Here is a 27,986-nt window from a genome sequence, read left to right on the forward strand (position 1 = left end):
GGATGTCATGTTGGGGTGATGAGGATGTTATGTTGGGGTGATGGGGATGTCATGTTGGGGTGATGGGGATGCTATGTTGGGGTGATGGGGATGTCATGTTGGGGTGATGGGGATGTCATGTTGGGGTGATGGGGATGTGATGTTGGGGTGATGGGGATGTCACGTTGGGGTGATGGGGATGTCATGTTGGGGTGATGGGGATGCTATGTTGGGGTGATGTGGATGTCATGTTGGGGTGATGGGGATGCTGTGCTATGTTGGGGTGATGGGGATGTCACGCTGGGGTGATGGGGATGTCATGTTGGGGTGATGTGGATGTCATGTTGGGGTGATGGCGATGTCATGTTGGGGTGATGGGGATGCTATGTTAGGGTGATGTGGATGTCATGTTGGGGTGATGGGGATGTGATGTTGGGGTGATGGGGGTGTGATGTTGGGGTGATGGGGATGTCACGTTGGGGTGATGGGAATGTCATGTTGGGGTGATGGGGATGCTGTGCTATGTTGGGGTGATGGGGATGTCACGTTGGGGTGATGGGGATGCTGTGCTATGTTGGGGTGATGTGGATGTCATGTTGGGGTGATGTGGATGTCATGTTGGGGTGATGTGGATGTCATGTTGGGGTGATGTGGATGTCATGTTGGGGTGATAGGGATGTCTTGTTGGGGTGATGGGGATGTCATGATGGGGTGATGTGGATGTCTTGTTGGGGTGATGGGGATGCTATGTTGGGGTGATGTGGATGTCATGTTGGGGTGATGGGGATGTCATGTTGGGGTGATGTGGATGTCATGTTGGGGTGATGGGGATGTCATGTTGGGGTGATGTGGATGTCTTGTTGGGGTGATGGGGATGCTATGTTGGGGTGATGTGGATGTCATGTTGGGGTGATGGTGATGTCATGTTGGGGTGATGGGGATGCTATGTTGGGGTGATGGGGATGTGATGTTGGGGTGATGGGGATGTCACGTTGGGGTGATGGGGATGTCACGTTGGGGTGATGGGGATGTGATGTTGGGGTGATGGGGATGTCACGTTGGGGTGATGGGGATGTCACGTTGGGGTGATGGGGATTTCACGTTGGGGTGATGGGGATGTGATGTTGGGGTGATGGGGATGTCACGTTGGGGTGATGGGGATGTGATGTTGGGGTGATGGGGATGTCACGTTGGGGTGATTGGGATGTCACGTTGGGGTGATGGGGATGTCACGTTGGGGTGACGGGGATGTCACGTTGGGGTGATGGGGATGCTGTGCTATGTTGGGGGGGGCATCGATTTCTGTTTTTCATCGATTATTGACATGAATATATTTTGTACCTCTGCAGTGGGATTCAATCAATGAGATGGACGAGTTCTTCAGCCCCATACACACCTACCAAGTGTGCAACGTGATGACCCCCAACCAGAACAACTGGCTGCGAACGAATTGGGTACAAAGGGACGGCGCTCGGCGAGTGTATGCTGAGATCAAGTTCACCCTGCGAGATTGTAACAGCATGCCGGGGGTGCTGGGGACGTGTAAGGAGACCTTCAACCTCTACTACATGGAGAGTGACCGAGATCTGGGCACCAGCACACGGGAGAGCCAATTCATGAAGATTGACACCATCGCTGCAGACGAGAGTTTCACCAGCGTGGATCTGGGCGTTCGTAGGCTGAAGCTGAATACGGAAGTGCGTGACGTCGGCCCGCTGAGCAGACGGGGATTTTATTTGGCGTTTCAGGACATTGGGGCGTGTATTGCCATAGTGTCTGTGCGGGTCTACTTCAAGAAGTGTCCATCTATGGTCAGGAACCTGGCCGCCTTCTCCGAGGCCGTGACCGGGGCCGATTCTTCTTCCCTGGTGGAGGTGCGTGGAGAGTGTGTGGGCCATTCCGAAGAGAGAGACACCCCGAAGATGTACTGCAGTGCTGAGGGCGAGTGGCTCGTTCCCATCGGGAAGTGTGTGTGTAGTGCAGGATTCGAGGAACGCAGCGATTCCTGTGTAGGTAAGACCGATAATTCCCCACCGCGTCCACCCTACGCCATCAGAAGGTCCACAGAGGTACATCATCCATTCTGGTCCATACAATCTCCATACAATCAGCATACGATCTGCATACAATCTCCATACAATCAGCATACAATCTCCATACAATCAGCATACAATCTCCATACAATCAGCATACGATCTGCATACAATCTCCATACAATTTTGGTTCAGTCCTTGTCATTGGGGAGATGAGGAATTCAGAGGCAGAAGGTCACCAATCAGCGTCTGAAGGGACAGAGCCTCCTCTGGAAGTGACACCTGGGGGCCAATAAGATGTTGTTCATGTGACGGGAGTGACTTTTGGGGGTGGGGGGACCCCTGTATCATCTTCCCAAATTCTTATGTTTAAGTGCCTGTTAGGGTGCAGGGTGTGTATGTGAAGGTCTATGGTGTATTGGTGTGTCATCCTTTGTCCTTCCCATGTGCTGCCCCATTGTTCTGTGTCTTGGTTGGATGGGGCGGGCTGATGATGTGTTTCCTGTAGCCCTCCCCACTGATGGGGCGGGCTGATGATGTGTTTCCTGTAGCCCTCCCCACTGATGGGGCGGGCTGATGATGTGTTTCCTGTAGCCCTCCCCACTGATGGGGCGGGCTGATGATGTGTTTCCTGTAGCCCTCCCCACTGATGGGGCGGGCTGATGATCTGTTTCCTGTAGCCCTCCCCACTGATGGGGCGGGCTGATGATGTGTTTCCTTTAGCCCTCCCCACTGATGGGGCGGGCTGATGATGTGTTTCCTGTAGCCCTCCCCTCTGATGGGGCGGGCTGATGATGTGTTTCCTGTAGCCCTCCCCACTGATGGGGCGGGCTGATGATGTGTTTCCTTTAGCCCTCCCCACTGATGGGGCGGGCTGATGATGTGTTTCCTGTAGCCCTCCCCTCTGATGGGGCGGGCTGATGATGTGTTTCCTGTAGCCCTCCCCACTGATGTGGCGGGCTGATGATGTGTTTCCTGTAGCCCTCCCCACTGATGGGGCGGGCTGATGATGTGTTTCCTGTAGCCCTCCGCACTGATGGGGCGGGCTGATGATGTGTTTCCTGCAGCCCTCCCCACTGATGGGGCGGGCTGATGATGTGTTTCCTGTAGCCCTCCCCACTGATGGGGCGGGCTGATGATGTGTTTCCTGTTCCTGGTTGTGTTTCCCCGCCCTCTGTATATAACTTGGCTTCCTGTCCTAAGAAGAGTCGGGTTCTGTCTATTTCCTGAGGGACCTCAAGGGTGCGCTCCGTGGATTTGTGTTCGGACAGGGAAGCTGCGATATAAGGGAATATACCCGGAGCGGTCTGGGGTTCCGGTTCCGTTATAATCACCTTCTGGGGAAATGACTGGAGACAGGTTGGCTTCCCGATCTGTCTGCCTGACATTGGAAGCTCTGAAAGGGATATCCATCCATCTCGGGGAATGTTCCCTCCCTCATAACAGCTGGAATCTGAGTTGCAGAGAGATAAGAAGACTCCCTCCTTGTAGGGCGCTCAGTGCGTCACATCGATGTATAAAAACCATATTTGTGGATTAGGTAGAAGGCCAGGAAAATGCAGGGAATGGTTGGGTGGTGCTGGATGGGGACAGCGGAGCAGTGATTGGTAATGTCGGGATCGGGCCGATGCGCTGGTGCCAGAAATCCAATCCCCGACTTGGTGCTTCAAGCTGGTCTTGGCCCGATTGAACTTGGGCAGGTCAGCACCCAAAACATCCTGTGGGCGGGTACAGGAACACCCCCCAGGGTCAATTGGCCGAGGACTAATGTCCTGCCTACATCCATATCCCCATAATGGAGTACCCGGACATTGGGACATTGTGATTGGTACGGAGCCGTCCTATTGACTGACGGATTGCTGACGCTCTGACTGGCTCCAGTCGCAGGATAGATCTCGGGAAACGTTTTATTCCATTTTATAGTGAAGTCATTTGTGTGTCTTCTCGTATTTCTGTAACATTTAATCTCGGGCTCATATCTCCGGAGAGATCAGATTGGAGAGATCGGATTGGAGAGATCGGATTGGAGAGATCGGATTGGAGAGATCGGATTGCATCGTATTTTAGTGTCTTTAAATGCTCAGTCAAGCTCATTGCCAATCTGTATGCAGATAGGTAACAGATTGGCCAGACGGAGATATGTGTGTGGGGGAGGAGTGTATCTGGGGTGGGGGAGGGGTGTGTCTGGTGTGGGTGGTGTGTCTGGTGTGGGGGGTGTGGACAGTGGAAGGGTGATAACATCGGGGTACAAGCTGTAGGTAGCTGGGGGGGCCCTAGAAGGGTGTAATTACTAAGCTGCTCCTCAACTCTAATCAGTGCACCAGATTGTATGTAAGATTTGTATCTGCAGTGTGTGGTCAGCCCTGGATTGTAGTGGAGTCTCCCCCCGGTGGTGGGCAGAGGTAGTGCGGGGTGTGGTCAGCCCTCTGGATTGTAGTGGAGTCTCCCCCGGTGGTGGGCAGAGGTAGTGCGGGGTGTGGTCAGCCCTCTGGATTGTAGTGGAGTCTCCCCCCGGTGGTGGGCAGAGGTAGTGCAGGGTGTGGTCAGCCCTCTGGATTGTAGTGGAGTCTCCCCCCGGTGGTGGGCAGAGGTAGTGCAGGGTGTGGTCAGCCCTCTGGATTGTAGTGGAGTCTCCCCCCGGTGGTGGGCGGAGGTAGTGCGGGGTGTGGTCAGCCCTCTGGATTGTAGTGGAGTCTCCCCCGGTGGTGGGCAGAGGTAGTGCGGGGTGTGGTCAGCCCTCTGGATTGTAGTGGAGTCTCCCCCGGTGGTGGGCGGAGGTAGTGCAGGGTGTGGTCAGCCCTCTGGATTGTAGTGGAGTCTCCCCCCGGTGGTGGGCAGAGGTAGTGCAGGGTGTGGTCAGCCCTCTGGATTGTAGTGGAGTCTACCCCCGGTGGTGGGCGGAGGTAGTGCGGGGTGTGGTCAGCCCTCTGGATTGTAGTGGAGTCTCCCCCGGTGGTGGGCAGAGGTAGTGCGGGGTGTGGTCAGCCCTCTGGATTGTAGTGGAGTCTCCCCCGGTGGTGGGCGGAGGTAGTGCAGGGTGTGGTCAGCCCTCTGGATTGTAGTGGAGTCTCCCCCCGGTGGTGGGCAGAGGTAGTGCAGGGTGTGGTCAGCCCTCTGGATTGTAGTGGAGTCTCCCCCCGGTGGTGGGCGGAGGTAGTGCGGGGTGTGGTCAGCCCTCTGGATTGTAGTGGAGTCTCCCCCGGTGGTGGGCGGAGGTAGTGCGGGGTGTGGTCAGCCCTCTGGATTGTAGTGGAGTCTCCCCCCGGTGGTGGGCGGAGGTAGTGCGGGGTGTGGTCAGCCCTCTGGATTGTAGTGGAGTCTCCCCCCGGTGGTGGGCGGAGGTAGTGCGGGGTGTGGTCAGCCCTCTGGATTGTAGTGGAGTCTCCCCCCGGTGGTGGGCGGAGGTAGTGCGGGGTGTGGTCAGCCCTCTGGATTGTAGTGGAGTCTCCCCCCGGTGGTGGGCGGAGGTAGTGCGGGGTGTGGTCAGCCCTCTGGATTGTAGTGGAGTCTCCCCCCGGTGGTGGGCGGAGGTAGTGCGGGGTGTGGAAGGATATCCCGGCTGATCTTATATACGGATTATATATTCAGATTCAGTCCCCTTTATTCCCTCGTCCCCCAAGTCACGGCCACACGTGCGTCTCGGTTAGCTAGTCACTGTGGGCGTGGTGTGTGTGGGTCACACATCGATCCACCGCCACACCGAACGTCCCAGACACATCGATCCACCGACACACCGAACTTCCCAGACACATCGATCCACCGCCGCACCGAACTTCCCAGACACATCGATCCACCGCCACACCGAACGTCCCAGACACATCGATCCACCGACACACCGAACTTCCCAGCCACACCGAACGTCCCAGACACATCGATCCAACGCCACACCAAACGTCCCAGACACATCGATCCACCGCCACACCGAACGTCCCAGACACATCGATCCACCAAACTTCCCAGACACATCGATCCACCGCCACACCGAACGTCGCAGACATATCGATCCACCGCCACATCGAACTTCCCAGACGCATCAATCCACCGACACACCGAACTTCCCAGACACATCGATCAACCAAACTTCCCAGACACATCGATCCACCGACACACCGAACTTCCCAGACACATCGATCCACCGCCACACCGAACTTCCCAGACACATCGATCAACCAAACTTCCCAGACACATCGATCAACCAAACTTCCCAGACACATCGATCAACCAAACTTCCCAGACGCATCAATCCACCGACACACCGAACTTCCCAGACGCATCAATCCACCGCCACACCGAACTTCCAGCTGTACAAACGCTGATAATAGCCGGTCCTGGCGGTCGCGCCGTCGTTTGCCTGGAAGGTAACCTGTATATATAACGGCGCGATCTGCGGCCCCCGGGGGCCCTTTACAGTGCGCTGTGTTTGTTGGGCCCCATAATGGCCACTTAGTGGAAGGTGTCCTCTTCTTCAAACATGGAAATGATGTTTACTGAGACGCCAGAGGCCTCCGCACTCCTCCCGCACTCCCCCGAGCTCCTCCCGCTCTCCCCCCCCCGCGCTCCCCCCACCCTCCCCCCGAGCTCCCCCGCGACTTTTCCTTCAAGGTTACCGAGCGCCGTCTTATCTTCATCCTGTTAATTAGATTCCGATTGGAGGTCTAATTATGAGGAAATATTTACATTGTCTACAAGACAGTAAAGGAGATCGAGCGCCGTCACTTGGCACCTCTGTCCCCACATTAAAGGCCGAGCGCCGTCACTTGTCACCTCTGTCCCCACATTACAGACCAAGCGCTGTCACTTGGCACCTCTGTCCCCACATTACAGGCCGAGCGCCGTCACTTTTCACCTCTGTCCCCACGTTACAGACCGAGTGCCGTCACTTGTCACCTCTGTCCCTACATTACAGACCGAGCGCCGTCACTTGTCACCTCTGTCCCTACATTACAGGCCGAGCGCTGTCACTTGACACCTCTGTCCCCACATTACAGACCGAGCGCCATCACTTGTCACCTCTGTACCTACATTACAGGCCGAGCGCCGTCACTTGTCACCTCTGTCCCCACATTACAGACCGAGCGCAGTCACTTGTCACCTCTGTCCCCACATTACAGACCGAGCGCCGTCACTTGTCACCTCTGTCCCTACATTACAGGCCGAGCGCCGTCACTTGTCGCCTATGTCCCCACATTACAGACCGAGCGCAGTCACTTGTCACCTCTGTCCCTACATTACAGGACAAGCGCCATCACTTGTTACCTCTGTCCCTACATTACAGACCGAGCGCAGTCACTTGTCACCTCTGTCCCCAGATTACAGACCGAGCGCCGTCACTTGTCACCTCTGTCCCTACATTACAGGACAAGCACTGTCACTTGTCACCTCTGTCCCCACATTATAGACCGAGCGCCGTCACTTGTCACCTCTGTCCCCATATTAAAGACCGAGCGCCGTCACTTGTCACCTCTGTCCCCACATTACAGACCGAGCGCAGTCACTTGTCATCTCTGTCCCTACATTACAGGCCGAGCGCAGTCACTTGTCACCTCTGTCCCCACATTACAGACCGAACGCAGTCACTTGTCACCTCTGTCCCTACATTACAGACCGAGCGCCGTCACTTGTCGCCTCTGTCCCTACATTACAGGCCGAGCGCCGTCACTTGTCAGCTCTGTCCCTACATTACAGGCCGAGCGCCGTCACTTGTCACATCTGTCCCCACATTACAGGCCGAGCGCAGTCACTTGTCACCTCTGTCCCTACTTTAGAGACCGAGCGCCGTCACTTGTCACGTCTGTCCCCACATTACAGACCGAGCGCCGTCACTTGTCACCTCTGTCCCTACATTAAAGACCGAGCGCCGTCACTTGTCACCTCTGTCCCTACATTAAAGGCCGAGCGCCGTCACTTTTCACCTCTGTCCCCACATTACAGACCGAGCGCAGTCACTTGTCACCTCTGTCCCCACATTACAGACCGAGCGCAGTCACTTGTCACCTCTGTCCCTACATTACAGACCGAGCGCCGTCACTTGTCGCCTCTGTCCCTACATTACAGGCCGAGCGCCGTCACTTCTCAGCTCTGTCCCTACATTACAGGCCGAGCGCCGTCACTTGTCACATCTGTCCCCACATTACAGGCTGAGCGCAGTCACTTGTCACCTCTGTCCCTACTTTAGAGACCGAGCGCCGTCACTTGTCACGTCTGTCCCCACATTACAGACCGAGCGCCGTCACTTGTCACCTCTGTCCCTACATTAAAGACCGAGCGCCGTCACTTGTCACCTCTGTCCCTACATTAAAGGCCGAGCGCCGTCACTTGTCACCTCTGTCCCTACATTACAGATCGAGCGCAGTCACTTTTCACCTCTGTCCCCACATTACAGACCGAGCGCAGTCACTTGTCACCTCTGTCCCCACATTACAGACCGAGCGCAGTCACTTGTCACCTCTGTCCCTACATTACAGGCCGAGCGCCGTCACTTGTCACATCTGTCCCCACATTACAGGCCGAGCGCAGTCACTTGTCACCTCTGTCCCTACTTTAGAGACCGAGCGCCGTCACTTGTCACGTCTGTCCCCACATTACAGACCGAGCGCCGTCACTTGTCAGCTCTGTCCCTACATTACAGGCCGAGCGCCGTCACTTGTCACATCTGTCCCCACATTACAGGCCGAGCGCAGTCACTTGTCACCTCTGTCCCTACTTTAGAGACCGAGCGCCGTCACTTGTCACGTCTGTCCCCACATTACAGACCGAGCGCCGTCACTTGTCACCTCTGTCCCTACTTTAAAGACCGAGCGCCGTCACTTGTCACCTCTGTCCCTACATTAAAGGCCGAGCGCCGTCACTTGTCACCTCTGTCCCCACATTACAGATCGAGCGCCGTAACTTGTCACCTCTGTCCCCACATTACAGGCCGAGCGCTGTCACTTTTCACCTCTGTCCCCACATTACAGACCGAGCGCAGTCACTTGTCACCTCTGTCCCCACATTACAGACCGAGCTCCGTCACTTGTCACCTCTGTCCCCACATTACAGACCGAGCGCCGTCACTTGTCGCCTCTGTCCCCACATTACAGACCGAGCGCAGTCACTGATCACCTCTGTCCCTACATTACAGGACAAGCGCCGTCACTTGTTACCTCTGTCCCTACATTACAGGCCGAGCGCCGTCACTTGTCGCCTCTGTCCCTACATTACAGGACAAGCTCCGTCACTTGTCACCTCTGTCCCTACATTACAGGCCGAGCGCCGTCACTTGTCGCCTCTGTCCCCACATTACAGACCGAGCGCAGTCACTGGTCACCTCTGTCCCTACATTACAGGACAAGCGCCGTCACTTGTTACCTCTGTCCCTACATTAAAGGACAAGCGCCGTCACTTGTCACCTCTGTCTCCACATTACAGACCGAGCGCCGTCACTTGTCACCTCTGTCCCTACATTACATGACAAGCACTGTCACTTGTCACCTCTGTCCCCACATTATAGACCGAGCGCCGTCACTTGTCACCTCTGTCCCCACATTAAAGACCGAGCGCCGTCACTTGTCACCTCTGTCCCCACATTACAGACCGAGCGCAGTCACTTGTCACCTCTGTCCCTACATTACAGACCGAGCGCCGTCACTTGTCGCCTCTGTCCCTACATTACAGGCCGAGCGCCGTCACTTGTCAGCTCTGTCCCAGCATTACAGGCCGAGCGCCGTCACTTGTCACATCTGTCCCCACATTACAGGCCGAGTGCAGTCACTTGTCACCTCTGTCCCTACTTTAGAGACCGAGCGCCGTCACTTGTCACGTCTGTCCCCACATTACAGACCGAGCACCGTCACTTGTCACCTCTGTTCCTACATTAAAGACCGAGCGCCGTTTCTTGTCACCTCTGTCCCTACATTAAAGGCCGAGCGCCGTCACTTGTCACCTCTGTCCCCACATTACAGGCCGAACGCAGTCACTTGTCACCTCTGTCCCCACATTACAGACCGAGCGCCGTCACTTGTCACGTCTGTCCCCACATTACAGGCTGAGCGCAGTCACTTGTCACCTCTGTCCCCACATTACAGACCGAGCTCCGTCACTTGTCACCTCTGTCCCTACTTTAGAGACCGAGCGCCGTCACTTGTCACGTCTGTCCCCACATTACAGACCGAGCACCGTCACTTGTCACCTCTGTCCCTACATTAAAGACCGAGCGCCGTCACTTGTCACCTCTGTCCCTACATTAAAGGCCGAGCGCAGTCACTTGTCACCTCTGTCCCTACATTACAGGACAAGCGCCGTCACTTGTCACCTCTGTCTCCACTTTACAGACCGAGCGCCGTCACTTGTCACCTCTGTCCCTACATTACAGGACAAGCACTGTCACTTGTCACCTCTGTCCCCACATTATAGACCGAGCACCGTCACTTGTCACCTCTGTCCCTACATTAAAGACCGAGCGCCGTCACTTGTCACCTCTGTCCCTACATTAAGACCGAGCGCCGTCACTTGTCACCTCTGTCCCTACATTAAAGGCCGAGCGCCGTCACTTGTCACCTCTGTCCCCACATTACAGGCCGAACGCAGTCACTTGTCACCTCTGTCCCCACATTACAGACCGAGCGCCGTCACTTGTCACGTCTGTCCCCACATTACAGGCTGAGCGCAGTCACTTGTCACCTCTGTCCCCACATTACAGACCGAGCTCCGTCACTTGTCACCTCTGTCCCTACTTTAGAGACCGAGCGCCGTCACTTGTCACGTATGTCCCCACATTACAGACCGAGCACCGTCACTTGTCACCTCTGTCCCTACATTAAAGACCGAGCGCCGTCACTTGTCACCTCTGTCCCTACATTAAAGGCCGAGCGCCGTCACTTGTCACCTCTGTCCCCACATTACAGGCCGAACGCAGTCACTTGTCACCTCTGTCCCTACATTACAGACCGAGCGCCGTCACTTGTCACGTCTGTCCCCACATTACAGGCTGAGCGCAGTCACTTGTCACCTCTGTCCCCACATTACAGACCGAGCTCCGTCACTTGTCACCTCTGTCCCTACATTACAGGCCGAGCGCCGTCACTTGTCGCCTCTGTCCCCACATTACAGACCGAGCGCAGTCACTTGTCACCTCTGTCCCTACATTACAGGACAAGCGCCGTCACTTGTCACCTCTGTCTCCACTTTACAGACCGAGCGCCGTCACTTGTCACCTCTGTCCCTCCATTACAGGACAAGCACTGTCACTTGTCACCTCTGTCCCCACATTATAGACCGAGCGCCGTCACTTGTCACCTCTGTCCCCACATTAAAGACCGAGCGCCGTCACTTGTCACCTCTGACCCCACATTACAGACCGAGCGCAGTCACTTGTCACCTCTGTCTTTACATTACAGGCCGAGCGCAGTCACTTGTCACCTCTGTCTTTACATTACAGGCTGAGCTCCGTCACTTGTCACCTCTGTCCCTACATTACAGGCCGAGCGCCGTCACTTGTCGCCTCTGTCCCCACATTACAGACCGAGCGCAGTCACTTGTCACCTCTGTCCCTACATTACAGGACAAGCGCCGTCACTTGTCACCGCTGTCTCCACTTTACAGACCGAGCGCCGTCACTTGTCACCTCTGTCCCTCCATTACAGGACAAACACTGTCACTTGTCACCTCTGTCCCCACATTATAGACCGAGCGCCGTCACTTGTCACCTCTGTCCCCACATTAAAGACCGAGCGCCGTCACTTGTCACCTCTGACCCCACATTACAGACCGAGCGCAGTCACTTGTCACCTCTGTCTTTACATTACAGGCCGAGCGCAGTCACTTGTCACCTCTGTCTTTACATTACAGGCTGAGCGCCGTCACTTGTCACCTCTGTCCCCACATTATAGACCGAGTGCCGTCACTTGTCACCTCTGTCCCCACATTAAAGACCGAGCGCTGTCACTTGTCACCTCTGTCCCTACATTACAGACCGAGCGCCGTCACTTGTCGCCTCTGTCCCTACATTACAGGCCGAGCGCCGTCACTTGTCACCTCTGTCCCTACATTAAAGACCGAGCGCCGTCATTTGTCACCTCTGTCCCTACATTAAAGGCCGAGCGCCGTCACTTGTCACCTCTGTCCCCACATTACAGATAGAGCGCCGTAACTTGTCACCTCTGTCCCCACATTACAGGCCGAGCGCTGTCACTTGTCACCTCTGTCCCCACATTACAGATCGAGCGCCGTAACTTGTCACCTCTGTCCCCACATTACAGGCCGAGCGCCGTCACTTGTCACGTCTGTATGTACATTACAGACCGAGCGCCGTCACTTGTCACGTCTGTACGTACATTACAGACCGAGCGCCGTCACTTGTCACGTCTGTACGTACATTACAGACTGAGCGCAGTCACTTTTCACCTCTGTCCCTACATAACAGGCCGAGCGCAGTCACTTGTCACCTCTGTCCCTACATAACAGGCCGAGCGCTGTCACTTTTCACCTCTGTCCCCACATTACAGACCGAGCGCAGTCACTTGTCACCTCTGTCCCCACATTACAGACCGAGCGCAGTCACTTGTCATCTCTGTCCCTACATTACAGGCCGAGCGCAGTCACTTGTCACCTCTGTCCCTACATTACAGACCGAGCGCCGTCACTTGTCACGTCTGTTCCCACATTACAGGCCGAGCGCAGTCACTTGTCACCTCTGTCCCTACATTACAGGCCGAGCGCAGTCACTTGTCACCTCTGTCCCTACATTACAGGCCGAGCACAGTCACTTGTCACGTCTGTCCATACTTTAGAGACCAAGAGCCGTCACTTGTCACCTCTGTCCCCACATTACAGGCCGAGCGCCGTCACTTGTCACCTCTGTCCCCACATTACAGACCGAGCGCCGTCACTTGTCACCTCTGTCCCCACATTACAGACCAAGCGCCGTCACTTGTCACGTCTGTACGTACATTACAGACCGAGTGCAGTCACTTGTCACCTCTGTCCCCACATTACAGGCCGAGCGCCGTCACTTGTCACCTCTGTCCGTACATTACAGACCGAGCGCCGTCACTTGTCATCTCTGTCCCTACATTACAGGCCGAGCGCCGTCACTTGTCACGTCTGTCCCCACATTACAGGCCGAGCGCAGTCACTTGTCACCTCTGTCCCTACATTACAGGCTGAGCGCAGTCACTTGTCACCTCTGTCCCTACATTACAGGCCGAGCGCAGTCACTTGTCACCTCTGCCCCTACATTACAGGCCGAGTGCTGTCACTTGTCACCTCTGTCCCCACATTACAGACCGAGCGCAGTCACTTGTCACCTCTGTCCTTACATTACAGGCCGAGCGCAGTCACTTGTCACCTCTGTCCCTACATTACAGGCCGAGCGCAGTCACTTGTCACCTCTGTCCCTACATTGCAGACCGAGCGCCGTCACTTGTCACCTCTGTCCCCACATTATAGACCGAGCGCAGGCACTTGTCACCTCTGTCCCTACATTACAGGCCGAGCGCCGTCACTTGTCACCTCTGTCCCCACATTACAGACCGAGCGCCGTCACTTGTCACCTCTGTCCCTACATTACAGACCGAGCGCAGTCACTTGTCACCTCTGTCCCCACATTACAGACGGAGTGCAGTCACTTGTCACCTCTGTCCCCACATTACAGGCCGAGCGCCGTCACTTGTCACCTCTGTCCCTATGTTACAGACCGAACACCGTCTTATCTTCATCCCGTTAATTTGATTCCGATTGGAGGTCTGATTATCAGGAAATATTTATATCGTCTACAGGACAGTAAAGAAAACCGAGCGCCGTCACTTGTCACCTCTGTCCCTACATTACAGGCCGAGCGCCGTCACTTGTCACCTCTGTCCCTACATTACAGGCCGAGCGCCGTCACTTGTCACCTCTGTCCCTACATTACAGGCCAAATGCCGTCACTTGTCACTTGTGTTCCTACATTACAGGCCGAGCGCCGTCACTTGTGACCTCTGTCCCTACATTACAGAACGATCGCCGTCACTTGTCACCTCTGTCCCCACATTACAGACCGAGCGCAGTCACTTGTCACCTCTGCCCCCACATTACAGGCCGAGCGCAGTCACTTGTCACCTCTGTCCCTACATTACAGGCCGAGCACCGTCACTTGTCACCTCTGTCCCTACATTACAGACCGAACGCAGTCACTCGTCACTTCTGTTCCTACATTACAGGCCGAGCGCCGTCACTTGTGACCTCTGTCCCCACATTACAGACCGAACGCAGTCACTTGTCACCTCTGTCCCTACATTACAGGCAGAGCGCCGTCACTTGTCACCTCTGTCCCCACATTACAGACCGAGCGCCGTCACTTGTCACCTCTGCCCCTACATTACAGGCCGAGCGCTGTCACTTTTCACCTGTGTCCCCACATTACAGACTGAGCACCGTCACCTGTCACCTCTGTCCCTACATTACAGACCGAGCGCTGTCACTTGTCACCTCTGTACCTACATTACAGACCGAGCGCAGTCACTTGTCACATCTGTCCCCACATTACAGACCGAGCGCCATCACTTGTCATCTCTGTCCCCACATTACAGACCGAGCGCAGTCACTTGTCACCTCTGTCCCCACATTACAGACCGAGCGCCATCACTTGTCACCTCTGTCCCCACATTACAGACCGAGCGCAGTCACTTGTCACCTCTGTCCCTACATTACAGGCCGAGCGCCGTCACTTGTCACCTCTGTCCCCACATTACAGACCGAATGCAGTCACTTGTCACCTCTGTCCCCACATTACAGACCGAGCGCTGTCACTTGTCACCTCTGTCCCCACATTACAGACCTAGCGCAGTCACTTGTCACCTCTGTCCCCACATTACAGACCGAGTGCAGTCACTTGTCACCTCGGTCTCCACATTACAGGCCGAGCGCCGTCACTTGTCACCTCTGTCCCTACATTACAGGCAGAGCGCCGTCACTTGTCACCTCTGTCCCTACATTACAGGCAGAGCGCAGTCACTTGTCACCTCTGTCCCTATGTTACAGACCGAGCGCCGTCTTATCTTCATCCCGTTAATTTGATTCCGATTGGAGGTCTGATTATCAGGAAATATTTACATCGTCTACAGGACAGTAAAGAAGACCAAGCGCCGTCACTTGTCAACTCTGTCCCTACATTACAGGCCGAGCGCCGTCACTTGTCACTTCTGTTCCTACATTACAGGCCGAGCGCCGTCACTTGTGACCTCTGTCCCCACATTACAGACCGAGCGCAGTCACTTGTCACCTCTGTCCCTACATTACAGGCCGAGCGCAGTCACTTGTCACCTCTGTCTCCACATTACAGGCCGAGCGCTGTCACTTGTCACCTCTGTCCCTACATTACAGGCCGAGCGCAGTCACTTGTCACTTCTGTCCCTACATTAAAGACAGAGCGCCGTCACTTGTCACCTCTGTCCCTACATTACAGACCGAGTGCAGTCACTTGTCACCTCTGTCCCTACATTACAGGCCGAGCGCAGTCACTTGTCACCTCTGTCTCCACATTACAGGCCGAGCGCCGTCACTTGTCACCACTGTCCCTACATTACAGGCAGAGCGCAGTCACTTGTCACCTCTGTCCCCACATTACAGACCGAGCGCAGTCACTTGTCACCTCTGTCCCTACATTACAGGCCGAGCGCCGTCACTTGTCACCTCTGTCCCCACATTACAGACCGAATGCAGTCACTTGTCACCTCTGTCCCCACATTACAGACCGAGCGCTGTCACTTGTCACCTCTGTCCCCACATTACAGACCTAGCGCAGTCACTTGTCACCTCTGTCCCCACATTACAGACCGAGTGCAGTCACTTGTCACCTCGGTCTCCACATTACAGGCCGAGCGCCGTCACTTGTCACCTCTGTCCCTACATTACAGGCAGAGCGCCGTCACTTGTCACCTCTGTCCCTACATTACAGGCAGAGCGCAGTCACTTGTCACCTCTGTCCCTATGTTACAGACCGAGCGCCGTCTTATCTTCATCCCGTTAATTTGATTCCGATTGGAGGTCTGATTATCAGGAAATATTTACATCGTCTACAGGACAGTAAAGAAGACCAAGCGCCGTCACTTGTCAACTCTGTCCCTACATTACAGGCCGAGCGCCGTCACTTGTCACTTCTGTTCCTACATTACAGGCCGAGCGCCGTCACTTGTGACCTCTGTCCCCACATTACAGACCGAGCGCAGTCACTTGTCACCTCTGTCCCTACATTACAGGCCGAGCGCAGTCACTTGTCACCTCTGTCTCCACATTACAGGCCGAGCGCTGTCACTTGTCACCTCTGTCCCTACATTACAGGCCGAGCGCAGTCACTTGTCACTTCTGTCCCTACATTAAAGACAGAGCGCCGTCACTTGTCACCTCTGTCCCTACATTACAGACCGAGTGCAGTCACTTGTCACCTCTGTCCCTACATTACAGGCCGAGCGCAGTCACTTGTCACCTCTGTCTCCACATTACAGGCCGAGCGCCGTCACTTGTCACCACTGTCCCTACATTACAGGCAGAGCGCAGTCACTTGTCACCTCTGTCCCCACATTACAGGCAGAGGGCAGTCACTTGTTACCTCTGTCCCTATGTTACAGACCGAGCGCCGTCTTATCTTCATCCCGTTAATTTGATTGCGAATGGAGGTCTGATTATCAGGAAATATTTACATCGTCTACAGGACAGTAAAGAAGACCGAGCGCCGTCACTTGTCACCTCTGTCCCTACATTACAGACCGAACGCCATCACTTGTCACCTCTGTCCCTACATTACAGGCCAAACGCCGTCACTTGTCACCTCTGTTCCTACATTACAGACCGAGCGCCGTCACTTGTCACCTCTGTCCCTACATTACAGACAGAGCGCAGTCACTTGTCACCTCTCTCCCTACATTACAGGCAGAGCGCCGTCATTTGTCACCTCTGTCCCCACATTACAGACCGAGCGCAGTCACTTGTCACCTCTGTCCCTACATTACAGGCCGAGCGCTGTCACTTTTCACCTCTGTCCCCACATTACAGACTGAGCGCCGTCACCTCTGTCCCTACATTACAGGCTTAGCGCCGTCACTTGTCACCTCTGTCCCTACATTACAGGCTTAGCGCCGTCACTTGTCACCTCTGTCTCCACATTACAGGCCGAGTGCCGTCACTTGTCACCTCTGTCCCCACATTACAGGCCGAGCGCCGTCACTTGTCACCTCTGTCTCCACATTACAGACCGAGCGCCGTCACTTGTCACCTCTGTCCCTACATTACAGGCCGAGCGCAGTCACTTGTCATGTTGGCGAGTCCTTGCTCGGTGTAGTGTGGAGAGGTGTCGAAGGTGGGGTGGGGTGGTCACTCTACTTACCTCTCAGAAGCCTCTAATCTGCTTGTTGTGCTCTTCCCTATGCTGTGCCCATTATGAGGGGTTCCCACCATCCCTGTGCTGTGCCCATTATGAGGGGTTCCCACCATCCCTATGCTGTGCCCATTATGAGCGGTTCCCACCATCCCTGTGCTGTGCCCATTATGAGCGGTTCCCACCATCCCTGTGCTGTGCCCATTATGAGGGGTTCCCACCATCCCTGTGCTGTGCCCATTATGAGGGGTTCTCACCATCCCTGTGCTGTGCCCATTATGAGGGGTTCCCATCATCCTTATGCTGTGCCCATTATGAGGGGTTCCCACCATCCTTATGCTGTGCCCATTATGAGGGATTCCCACCATCCCTGTGCTGTGCCCATTATGAGGGATTCCCACCATCCCTGTGCTGTGCCCATTATGAGGGGTTCCCACCATCCCTGTGCTGTGCCCATTATGAGGGGTTCTCACCATCCCTGTGCTGTGCCCATTATGAGGGGTTCCCACCATCCCTGTGCTGTGCCCATTATGAGGGGTTCCTATAGCTGCCCTCTAAGACAGACTCATCCAAGAAGGGGCTTACCCAGTAGCAGTTGTTATTCAGTATCGGGGGTTACGTTGGGGTTACATTTGGGGGTCAGTGTTAGAGGTTCCAGGGTTCCAGTTATAGTTTAGGGGTCATGTTAAGTTCATTGCCTGGGGTTCAGCTTGGGGGTAATATGAGAGTTCCAGTGTTGGGTTATCTCTAGAGTCCATTGGTGGGGATAATGAGAGGATTAGAGGCCGGGTTCCAGTGTCAGGGTTATCTCTAGAGTCCATTGGTGGGGATAATGAGAGGATTAGAGGCCGGGTTCCAGTGTCAGGGTTATCTCTAGAGTCCATTGGTGGGGATAATGAGAGGATTAGAGGCCGGGTTCCAGTGTTTGGGGTTGTCTCTAGAGTCCATTGATGGGGATAATGAGAGGATTAGAGGCCGGGCTCCAGTGTTTGGGGTTGTCTCTAGAGTCCATTGGTGGGGATAATGAGAGGATTAGAGGCCGGGTTCCAGTGTTTGGGGTTGTCTCTAGAGTCCATTGGTGGGGATAATGAGAGGATTAGAGGCCGGGTTCCAGTGTTGGGTTATCTCTAGAGTCCATTGATGGGGATAATGAGAGGATTAGAGGCCGGGTTCCAGTGTTGGGTTATCTCTAGAGTCCATTGGTGGGGATAATGAGAGGATTAGAGGCCGGGTTCCAGTGTCAGGGTTGTCTCTAGAGTCCATTGGTGGGGATAATGAGAGGATTAGAGGCCGGGTTCCAGTTTCGGGGTTATCTCTAGAGTCCATCGGTGGGGATAATGAGAGGATTAGAGGCCGGGTTCCAGTGTCGGGGTTGTATCTAGCGTCCATCGGTGGGGATAATGAGAGGATTACAGGCCGGGTTCCAGTGTCAGGGTTATCTCTAGAGTCCATTGGTGGGGATAATGAGAGGATTAGAGGCCGGGTTCCAGTGTTTGGGGTTGTCTCTAGAGTCCATTGGTGGGGATAATGAGAGGATTAGAGGCCGGGTTCCAGTGTTGGGGGGTGGTAGGGTGGCCCCCGTTTCCTCGCTCACAGGAGATGGAGGAACGGCCCATTTGCCTTCATATCTTCCTTGGCCTTCCAGCTAAATGAACTCATTAACTTTCACTTTAATTACTTCGGCTTCATTGTAATTGCTGAGCTGTGGGGACCCTCTGAGGACGAAGCAATTTCCCGACTTCTCTGAACAACGACGGCCAGAAACTGTCTGCTAATTGCGGCAAATTACACGGAAAATGCAGAATAATCGGCGACTGCCACTGAATCCGCTTGGCACTGTCCCCTCTGATATACAGGGATCAGGTGTCACCCCACCACCCGACTCCCTAAAGGTGTCCTCTCATTCAACCTTCCATCTATAACATCATGTCACTGCTCTTCTACATCCTTCCAACTTGGACCTGATATCTCCTCTGTCCTCCAACCTTCCATCTATGACCTGATATCTCCTCTGTCCTCCAACCTTCCATCTATGACCTGATATCTCCTCTGTCCTCCAACCTTCCATCTATGACCTGATATCTCCTCTGTCCTCCAACCTTCCATCTATGACCTGATATCTCCTCTGTCCTCCAACCTTCCATCTATGACCTGATATCTCCACTGTCCTCCATCCTTCCATCTATGACCTGATATCCCCTCTGTCCTCCAACCTTCCATCTATGACCTGATATCTCCTCTGTCCTCCAACTTTCCATCTATGACCTGATATCTTCTCTGTCCTCCAACCTTCCATCTATGACCTGATATCTCCTCTGTCCTCCAACCTTCCATCTATGACCTGATATCCCCTCTGTCCTCCAACCTTCCAACTAGGACCTGATATCTTCTCTGTCCTCCAACCTTCCATCTATGACCTGATATCTCCTCTGTCCTCCAACCTTCCATCTATGACCTGATATCTTCTCTGTCCTCCAACCTTCCATCTATGACCTGATATCTCTTCTGTTCTCCAACCTTCCATCTATGAACTGATATCTCCTCTGTCCTCCAACCTTCCATCTATGACCTGATATCTCCACTGTCCTCCAACCTTCCATCTGTGACCTGATATCCCCTCTGTCCTCCAACCTTCCATCTATCACTGATATCTCCTCTGTCCTCCAACCTTCCATCTATGACCTGATATCTTCTCTGTCCTCCAACCTTCCATCTATGACCTGATATCTCCTCTGTCCTCCAACCTTCCATCTATGACCTGATATCTCCTATATCCTAAAACCTTCCATCTATGACCTGATATCCCCTCTGTCCTCCAACCTTCCAACTAGGACCTGATATCTTCTCTGTCCTCCAGCCTTCCATCTATGACCTGATATCTTCTCTGTCCTCCAACCTTCCATGTATGACCTGATATCTCCTATATCCTCCAACCTTCCATCTATGACCTGATATCTTCTCTGTCCTCCAACCTTCCATCTATGACCTGATATCTCCTTTGTCCTCCAACCTTCCATGTATGACCTGATATCTCCTATATCCTCCAACCTTCCATCTATGACCTGATATCTCCTCTGTCCTCCAACCTTCCATCTATGACCTGATATCCCCTCTGTCCTCCAACCTTCCATCTATGACCTGATATCTCCTCTGTCCTCCAACCTTCCATCTATGACCTGATATCTCCTCTGTCCTCCAACCTTCCATCTATGACCTGATATCTCTTCTGTCCTCCAACCTTCCATCTATAACATCATGCCCCTGTTCTTCTACATCCTTCCAACTAAGACCTGATATCTCCTCTGTCCTCCAATCTTCCATCTATGACCTGATATCTCTTCTGCCCTCCAACCTTCCATCTATGACCTGATATCTCCTCTGTCCTCCAACCTTCCATCTATGACCTGATATCTCCTCTCTCCTACAACCTTCCATCTATGACCTGATATCTCCTCTGTCCTCCAACCTTCCATCTATGACCTGATATCTCCTCTGTCCTCCAACCTTCCATCTATGACCTGATATCTCTTCTGTCCTCCAACCTTCCATCTATAACATCATGCACCTGTTCTTCTACATTCTTCCAACTAGGACCTGATATCTCCTCTGTCCTCCAACCTTCCATCTATGACCTGATATCTCTTCTGTCCTCCAACCTTCCATCTATGACCTGATATCTCCTCTATCCTCCAACCTTCTATCTATGACCTGATATCTCCTCTGTCCTCCAACCTTCCATCTATAACATCATGTCACTGCTCTTCTACATCCTTCCATCTATGACCTGATATCTTCTCTGTCCTCCAACCTTCCATCTATGACCTGATATCTCCTCTGTCCTCCAACGTTCCATGTATGACCTGATATCTCCTCTATCCTCCAACCTTCCATCTATGACCTGATATCTCTTCTGTCCTCCAACCTTCCATGTATGACCTGCTATCTCCTCTGTCCTCCAACCTTCCATCTATGACCTGATATCTCCTCTATCCTCCAACCTTCCATCTATGACCTGATATCGCCTCTATCCTCCAACCTTCCATCTACGACCTGATATCTCCTCTGTCCTCCAACCTTCCATCTATAACATCATGTCACTGCTCTTCTACATCCTTCCATCTGTGACCTGATATCTTCTCTGTCCTCCAATCTTCCATGTATGACCTGATATCTCCTCTATCCTCCAACCTTCCGTCTATGACCTGATATCTCTTCTGTCCTCCAACCTTCCATGTATGACCTGATATCTCTTCTGTCCTCCAACCTTCCATCTATGACATCATGTCACTGCTCTTCTACATCCTTCCAACTAGGACCTGATATCTCTTCTGTCCTCCAACCGTCCATCTATGACCTGATATCTCTTCTGTCCTCCAACCTTCCATCTATGACATCATGTCACTGCTCTTCTACATCCTTCCAACTAGGACCTGATATCTCTTCTGTCCTCCAACCTTCCATCTATGACCTGATATCTCCTCTGTCCTCCAACCTTCCATCTATGACCTGATATCTCTTCTGTCCTCCAACCTTCCATCTATGACCTGATATCTTCTCTGTCCTCCAACCTTCCATCTATGACCTGATATCTCCTCTGTTCTCCAACCTTCCATCTATGAACTGATATCTCCTCTGTCCTCCAACCTTCCATCTATGACCTGATATCTCCACTGTCCTCCAACCTTCCATCTGTGACCTGATATCCCCTCTGTCCTCCAACCTTCCATCTATGACCTGATATCTCCTCTGTCCTCCAACCTTCCATCTATGACCTGATATCTTCTCTGTCCTCCAACCTTCCATCTATGACCTGATATCTCCTCTGTCCTCCAACCTTCCATCTATGACCTGATATCCCCTCTGTCCTCCAACCTTCCAACTAGGACCTGATATCTTCTCTGTCCTCCAACCTTCCATCTATGACCTGATATCTTCTCTGTCCTCCAACCTTCCATGTATGACCTGATATCTCCTATATCCTCCAACCTTCCATCTATGACCTGATATCTCCTCTGTCCTCCAACCTTCCATCTATGACCTGATATCCCCTCTGTCCTCCAACCTTCCAACTAGGACCTGATATCTTCTCTGTCCTCCAGCCTTCCATCTATGACCTGATATCTTCTCTGTCCTCCAACCTTCCATGTATGACCTGATATCTCCTATATCCTCCAACCTTCCATCTATGACCTGATATCTTCTCTGTCCTCCAACCTTCCATCTATGACCTGATATCTCCTCTATCCTCCAACCTTCCATCTATGACCTGATATCTCCTTTGTCCTCCAACCTTCCATGTATGACCTGATATCTCCTATATCCTCCAACCTTCCATCTATGACCTGATATCTCCTCTCTCTTACAACCTTCCATCTATGACCTGATATCTCCTCTGTCCTCCAACCTTCCATCTATGACCTGATATCCCCTCTGTCCTCCAACCTTCCATCTATGACCTGATATCTCCTCTGTCCTCCAACCTTCCATCTATGACCTGATATCTCCTCTGTCCTCCAACCTTCCATCTATGACCTGATATCTCCTCTGTCCTCCAATCTTCCATCTATGACCTGATATCTCTTCTGCCCTCCAACCTTCCATCTATGACCTGATATCTCCTCTGTCCTCCAACCTTCCATCTATGACCTGATATCTCCTCTCTCCTACAACCTTCCATCTATGACCTGATATCTCCTCTGTCCTCCAACCTTCCATCTATGACCTGATATCTCCTCTGTCCTCCAACCTTCCATCTATGACCTGATATCTCTTCTGTCCTCCAACCTTCCATCTATAACATCATGCACCTGTTCTTCTACATTCTTCCAACTAGGACCTGATATCTCCTCTGTCCTCCAACCTTCCATCTATGACCTGATATCTCTTCTGTCCTCCAACCTTCCATCTATGACCTGATATCTCCTCTATCCTCCAACCTTCCATCTATAACATCATGTCACTGCTCTTCTACATCCTTCCATCTATGACCTGATATCTTCTCTGTCCTCCAACCTTCCATCTATGACCTGATATCTCCTCTGTCCTCCAACGTTCCATGTATGACCTGATATCTCCTCTATCCTCCAACCTTCCATCTATGACCTGATATCTCTTCTGTCCTCCAACCTTCCATCTATGACCTGATATCTCCTCTATCCTCCAACCTTCCATCTATGACCTGATATCGCCTCTATCCTCCAACCTTCCATCTACGACCTGATATCTCCTCTGTCCTCCAACCTTCCATCTATAACATCATGTCACTGCTCTTCTACATCCTTCCATCTGTGACCTGATATCTTCTCTGTCCTCCAATCTTCCATGTATGACCTGATATCTCCTCTATCCTCCAACCTTCCGTCTATGACCTGATATCTCTTCTGTCCTCCAACCTTCCATGTATGACCTGATATCTCTTCTGTCCTCCAACCTTCCATCTATGACATCATGTCACTGCTCTTCTACATCCTTCCAACTAGGACCTGATATCTCTTCTGTCCTCCAACCTTCCATCTATGACCTGATATCTCTTCTGTCCTCCAACCTTCCATCTATGACATCATGTCACTGCTCTTCTACATCCTTCCAACTAGGACCTGATATCTCTTCTGTCCTCCAACCTTCCATCTATGACCTGATATCTCCTCTGTCCTCCAACCTTCCATCTATGACCTGATATCTCTTCTGTCCTCCAACCATCCATCTATAACATCATGCCCCTGTTCTTCTACATCCTTCCAACTAGGACATGATATCTCTTCTGTCCTCCAACCTTCCATCTATGACCTGATATCTCTTCTGTCCTCCAACCTTCCATGTATGACCTGATATCTCCTCTGTCCTCCAACCTTCCAACTGGGACCTAATATCTCCTCTGTCCTCCAACCTTCCATCTATTACATCATGTCACTGCTCTTCTACATCCTTCCAACTAGGACCTGATATCTCTTCTGTCCTCCAACCTTCCATCTATGACCTGATATCTCTTCTGTCCTCCAACCTTCCATCTATGACCTGATATCTCCTCTATCCTCCAACCTTCCATCTATGACCTGATATCGCCTCTATCCTCCAACCTTCCATCTACGACCTGATATCTCCTCTGTCCTCCAACCTTCCATCTATAACATCATGTCACTGCTCTTCTACATCCTTCCATCTGTGACCTGATATCTTCTCTGTCCTCCAATCTTCCATGTATGACCTGATATCTCCTCTATCCTCCAACCTTACATCTATGACCTGATATCTCTTCTGTCCTCCAACCTTCCATGTATGACCTGATATCTCTTCTGTCCTCCAACCTTCCATCTATGACATCATGTCACTGCTCTTCTACATCCTTCCAACTAGGACCTGATATCTCTTCTGTCCTCCAACCTTCCATCTATGACCTGATATCTCTTCTGTCCTCCAACCTTCCATCTATGACATCATGTCACTGCTCTTCTACATCCTTCCAACTAGGACCTGATATCTCTTCTGTCCTCCAACCTTCCATCTATGACCTGATATCTCCTCTGTCCTCCAACCTTCCATCTATGACCTGATATCTCTTCTGTCCTCCAACCATCCATCTATAACATCATGCCCCTGTTCTTCTACATCCTTCCAACTAGGACATGATATCTCTTCTGTCCTCCAACCTTCCATCTATGACCTGATATCTCTTCTGTCCTCCAACCTTCCATGTATGACCTGATATCTCCTCTGTCCTCCAACCTTCCAACTGGGACCTAATATCTCCTCTGTCCTCCAACCTTCCATCTATTACATCATGTCACTGCTCTTCTACATCCTTCCAACTAGGACCTGATATCTCTTCTGTCCTCCAACCTTCCATCTATGACCTGATATCTCTTCTGTCCTCCAACCTTCCATCTATGACCTGATATCTCCTCTGTCCTCCAACCTTCCATCTATAACATCATGCCCCTGTTCTTCTACATCCTTCCAACTAGGACCTGATATCTCTTCTGTCTTCCAACCTTCCATCTATGACCTGATATCTCCTCTGTCCTCCAACCTTCCATCTATAACATCATGTCACTGCTCTTCTACATCCTTCCATCTATGACCTGATATCTTCTCTGTCCTCCGACCTTCCATCTATGACCTGATATCTCCTCTGTCCTCCAACCTTCCATATATGACCTGATATCTCCTCTATCCTCCAACCTTCCATCTATGACCTGATATCTCTTCTGTCCTCCAACCTTCCATGTATGACCTGATATCTCCTCTGTCCTCCAACCTTCCATCTATGACATCATGTCCCTGCTCTTCTACATCCTTCCAACTAGGACCTGATATCTCTTCTGTCCTCCAACCTTCCAACTAGGACCTGATATCTCCTCTGTCCTCCAACCTTCCATCTATTACATCATGTCACTGCTCTTCTACATCCTTCCAACTAGGACCTGATATCTCCTCTGTCCTCCAACTTTCCATCTATTACATCATGTCACTGCTCTTCTACATCCTTCCAACTGGGACCTGATATCTCTTCTGTCCTCCAACCTTCTATCTATGACCTGACATCTCCTCTATCCTCCAACCTTCTCTCAGTCAGTAGAGGGAGGAAGTTGGCTTCATGTCCTAGGAGCTAGCCATCATGTGAAATGCCATCGCCATAAGCATGTAAATATCACCGTTGCAGATCGACTGTTAATAGGCCCCCATATTTATTAATCACACAAACTTCTCACTCCAACTTCTTCTTCTATCTCTGAAAGTAGAAATGCCATAACATTTTCTTAAAGTGGCACAAAGTGAACAAATACACAACATTCCCCCAATAACACTTCAAAACTCAGCATATTACTGGCTTCTTGTTCCATTTGACACCCCAAATCCACAGCAAAGTACGTGTATTTGGCTCCACAAGCAGCCTTTCCCTCAGTTTGGGGTTTGTAGTCTTTTCAATTAGCTGTTCTCTAGTCATTTCATTTAAAGGGTTCAAATCTGCAGGGTGCTGCTGACTGTGTCAGCTCAGGAACATGGTGGTGAATAGATTCTCCATCCTCATGACTGCATCTGCAAAACTGACCTCCGGCCACTAAGGCATTTGAGGTTGGTTTACCATACTGACCCAGGACTTGTACTGTATGAAGGACCTTCTCCCAGAGGGGAGAAAATCTGACAGCCTTCTGAACCCAGTGAGGTAAGTAGTAAGGTCCTCTGTCTCTCAGGTGAGGTCCCATCCAGGTCAGAGGCAGGGAAGTAGCTTGTAATTTGTTCATGTCAGAGATCCTGGGTACTGCAGGCTCTACTCCAGAGGTTCCTCCTACTATCTCCTAAATCAGAAATGGTAGAAACTTTTCTTAACATGGCAATACGCAGATCTCCTTCCATCCTGATTATGTATTGGCGATGGATTTTATATGTAAAACATTAGACATGTGATGGAGGAGTCATACATTGCATGGCCATGTCTGATCTTATACTACAAAATGAGGCCATGATCTCATGTGACCATATATTCTCCACTGGTACACAAAAGGTGGATATGGAAGGTGAAGTCCGAATGCCAGGTTTTGGGGTTTTGGCAGTTTAGGGTTGGCAGTGTTGGGTTGACAGTGTTGGGTGGACAGTGTTGGGTTGGCAGTGTTTGGTTAGCAGTTTTGGGTTGGCAGTTTTGGGTGGACAGTGTTGGGTTGGCAGTGTTGGGTTAGCAGTTTTGGGTTGGCAGTGTTGGGTGGACAGTGCTGGGTTGGCAGTTTTGGGTGGATAGTGTTGGGTTGGCAGTGTTGGGTAGCAGTTTTGGGTTGGCAGTGTTGGGTGGACAGTGCTGGGTTGGCAGTTTTGGGTTGGCAGTGTTGGGTGGACAGTGTTGGGTTGGCAGTGTTGGGTTAGCAGTTTTGGGTTGGCAGTGTTGGGTGGACAGTGTTGGGTTGGCAGTTTTGGGTTGGCAGTGTTGGGTGGACAGTGTTGGGTTAGCAGTTTTGGGTTGGCAGTGTTGGGTGGACAGTGTTGGGTTGGCAGTTTTGGGTTGGCAGTGTTGGGTGGACAGTGTTGGGTTAGCAGTTTTGGGTTGGCAGTGTTGGGTGGGCAGTGTTGGGTTGGCAGTGTTGGGTTGGCAGAGTTGGGTTAGCAGTTTTGGGTTGGCAGTGTTGGGTGGTGTTGAGTTGGCAGTGTTGGGTGGGTGGTGTTGGGTTGGCAGTTTTGGGTTGGCAATGTTAGGTGGGTGGTGTTGGGTTGGCAGTGTTGGGTGGGTGGTGTTGGGTTGGCAGTTTTGGGTTGGCAGTGTTGGGTGGACAGTTTTGGGCTGGCAGTGTCGGGTTGGCTGTTTTGGTTTGGCAGTGTTGGGTTGACAGTGTTGGGTTGGCAATGTTGGGTGGGTGGTGTTGGGTTGGCAGTGTTAGGTGGGTAGTGTTGGGTTGGCAGTTTTGGGTTGACAGTGTTGGGTTGGCAATGTTGGGTGGGTGGTGTTGGATTGAGAGTTTTGGGTTGGCAGTGTTGGGTTGGCAATGTTGGGTGGGTGGTGTTGGGTTGGCAGTGTTGGGTGGGTAGTGTTGGGTTGGCAGTTTTGGGTTGACAGTGTTGGGTTGGCAATGTTGGGTGGGTGGTGTTGGATTGAGAGTTTTGGGTTGGCAGTGTTGGGTTGGCAGTTTTGGTTTGGCAGTGTCGGGTTGGCAGTTTTGGGT

At 52.3% G+C, this 27,986-nt stretch overlaps 1 protein-coding gene across 2 annotated transcripts in view; it reads left to right on the plus strand.

Moving 5' to 3' along the window:
• EPHA8 (EPH receptor A8) overlaps positions 1-27,986 on the plus strand; it is a 99,761-nt gene that overhangs the window by 50,481 nt on the left and 21,294 nt on the right. For both annotated transcript variants that reach the window (XR_016308295.1, XM_089661657.1), the window contains exon 3: positions 1,329-1,992. Coding sequence is in view for 1 of the 2 variants with exons in the window: in XM_089661657.1 (XP_089517783.1) it covers positions 1,329-1,992 (664 nt within the window). In the remaining variant the exon portion in view is untranslated. The remainder of the gene's footprint in view (positions 1-1,328; positions 1,993-27,986) is intronic.

This window comes from Staurois parvus, unplaced genomic scaffold (genome assembly GCF_062004578.1).
Source record: "Staurois parvus isolate SC_StPar_1 unplaced genomic scaffold, SC_StPar_1.0 ptg001361l, whole genome shotgun sequence".
NCBI classification, from domain to species: domain Eukaryota; kingdom Metazoa; phylum Chordata; class Amphibia; order Anura; family Ranidae; genus Staurois; species Staurois parvus.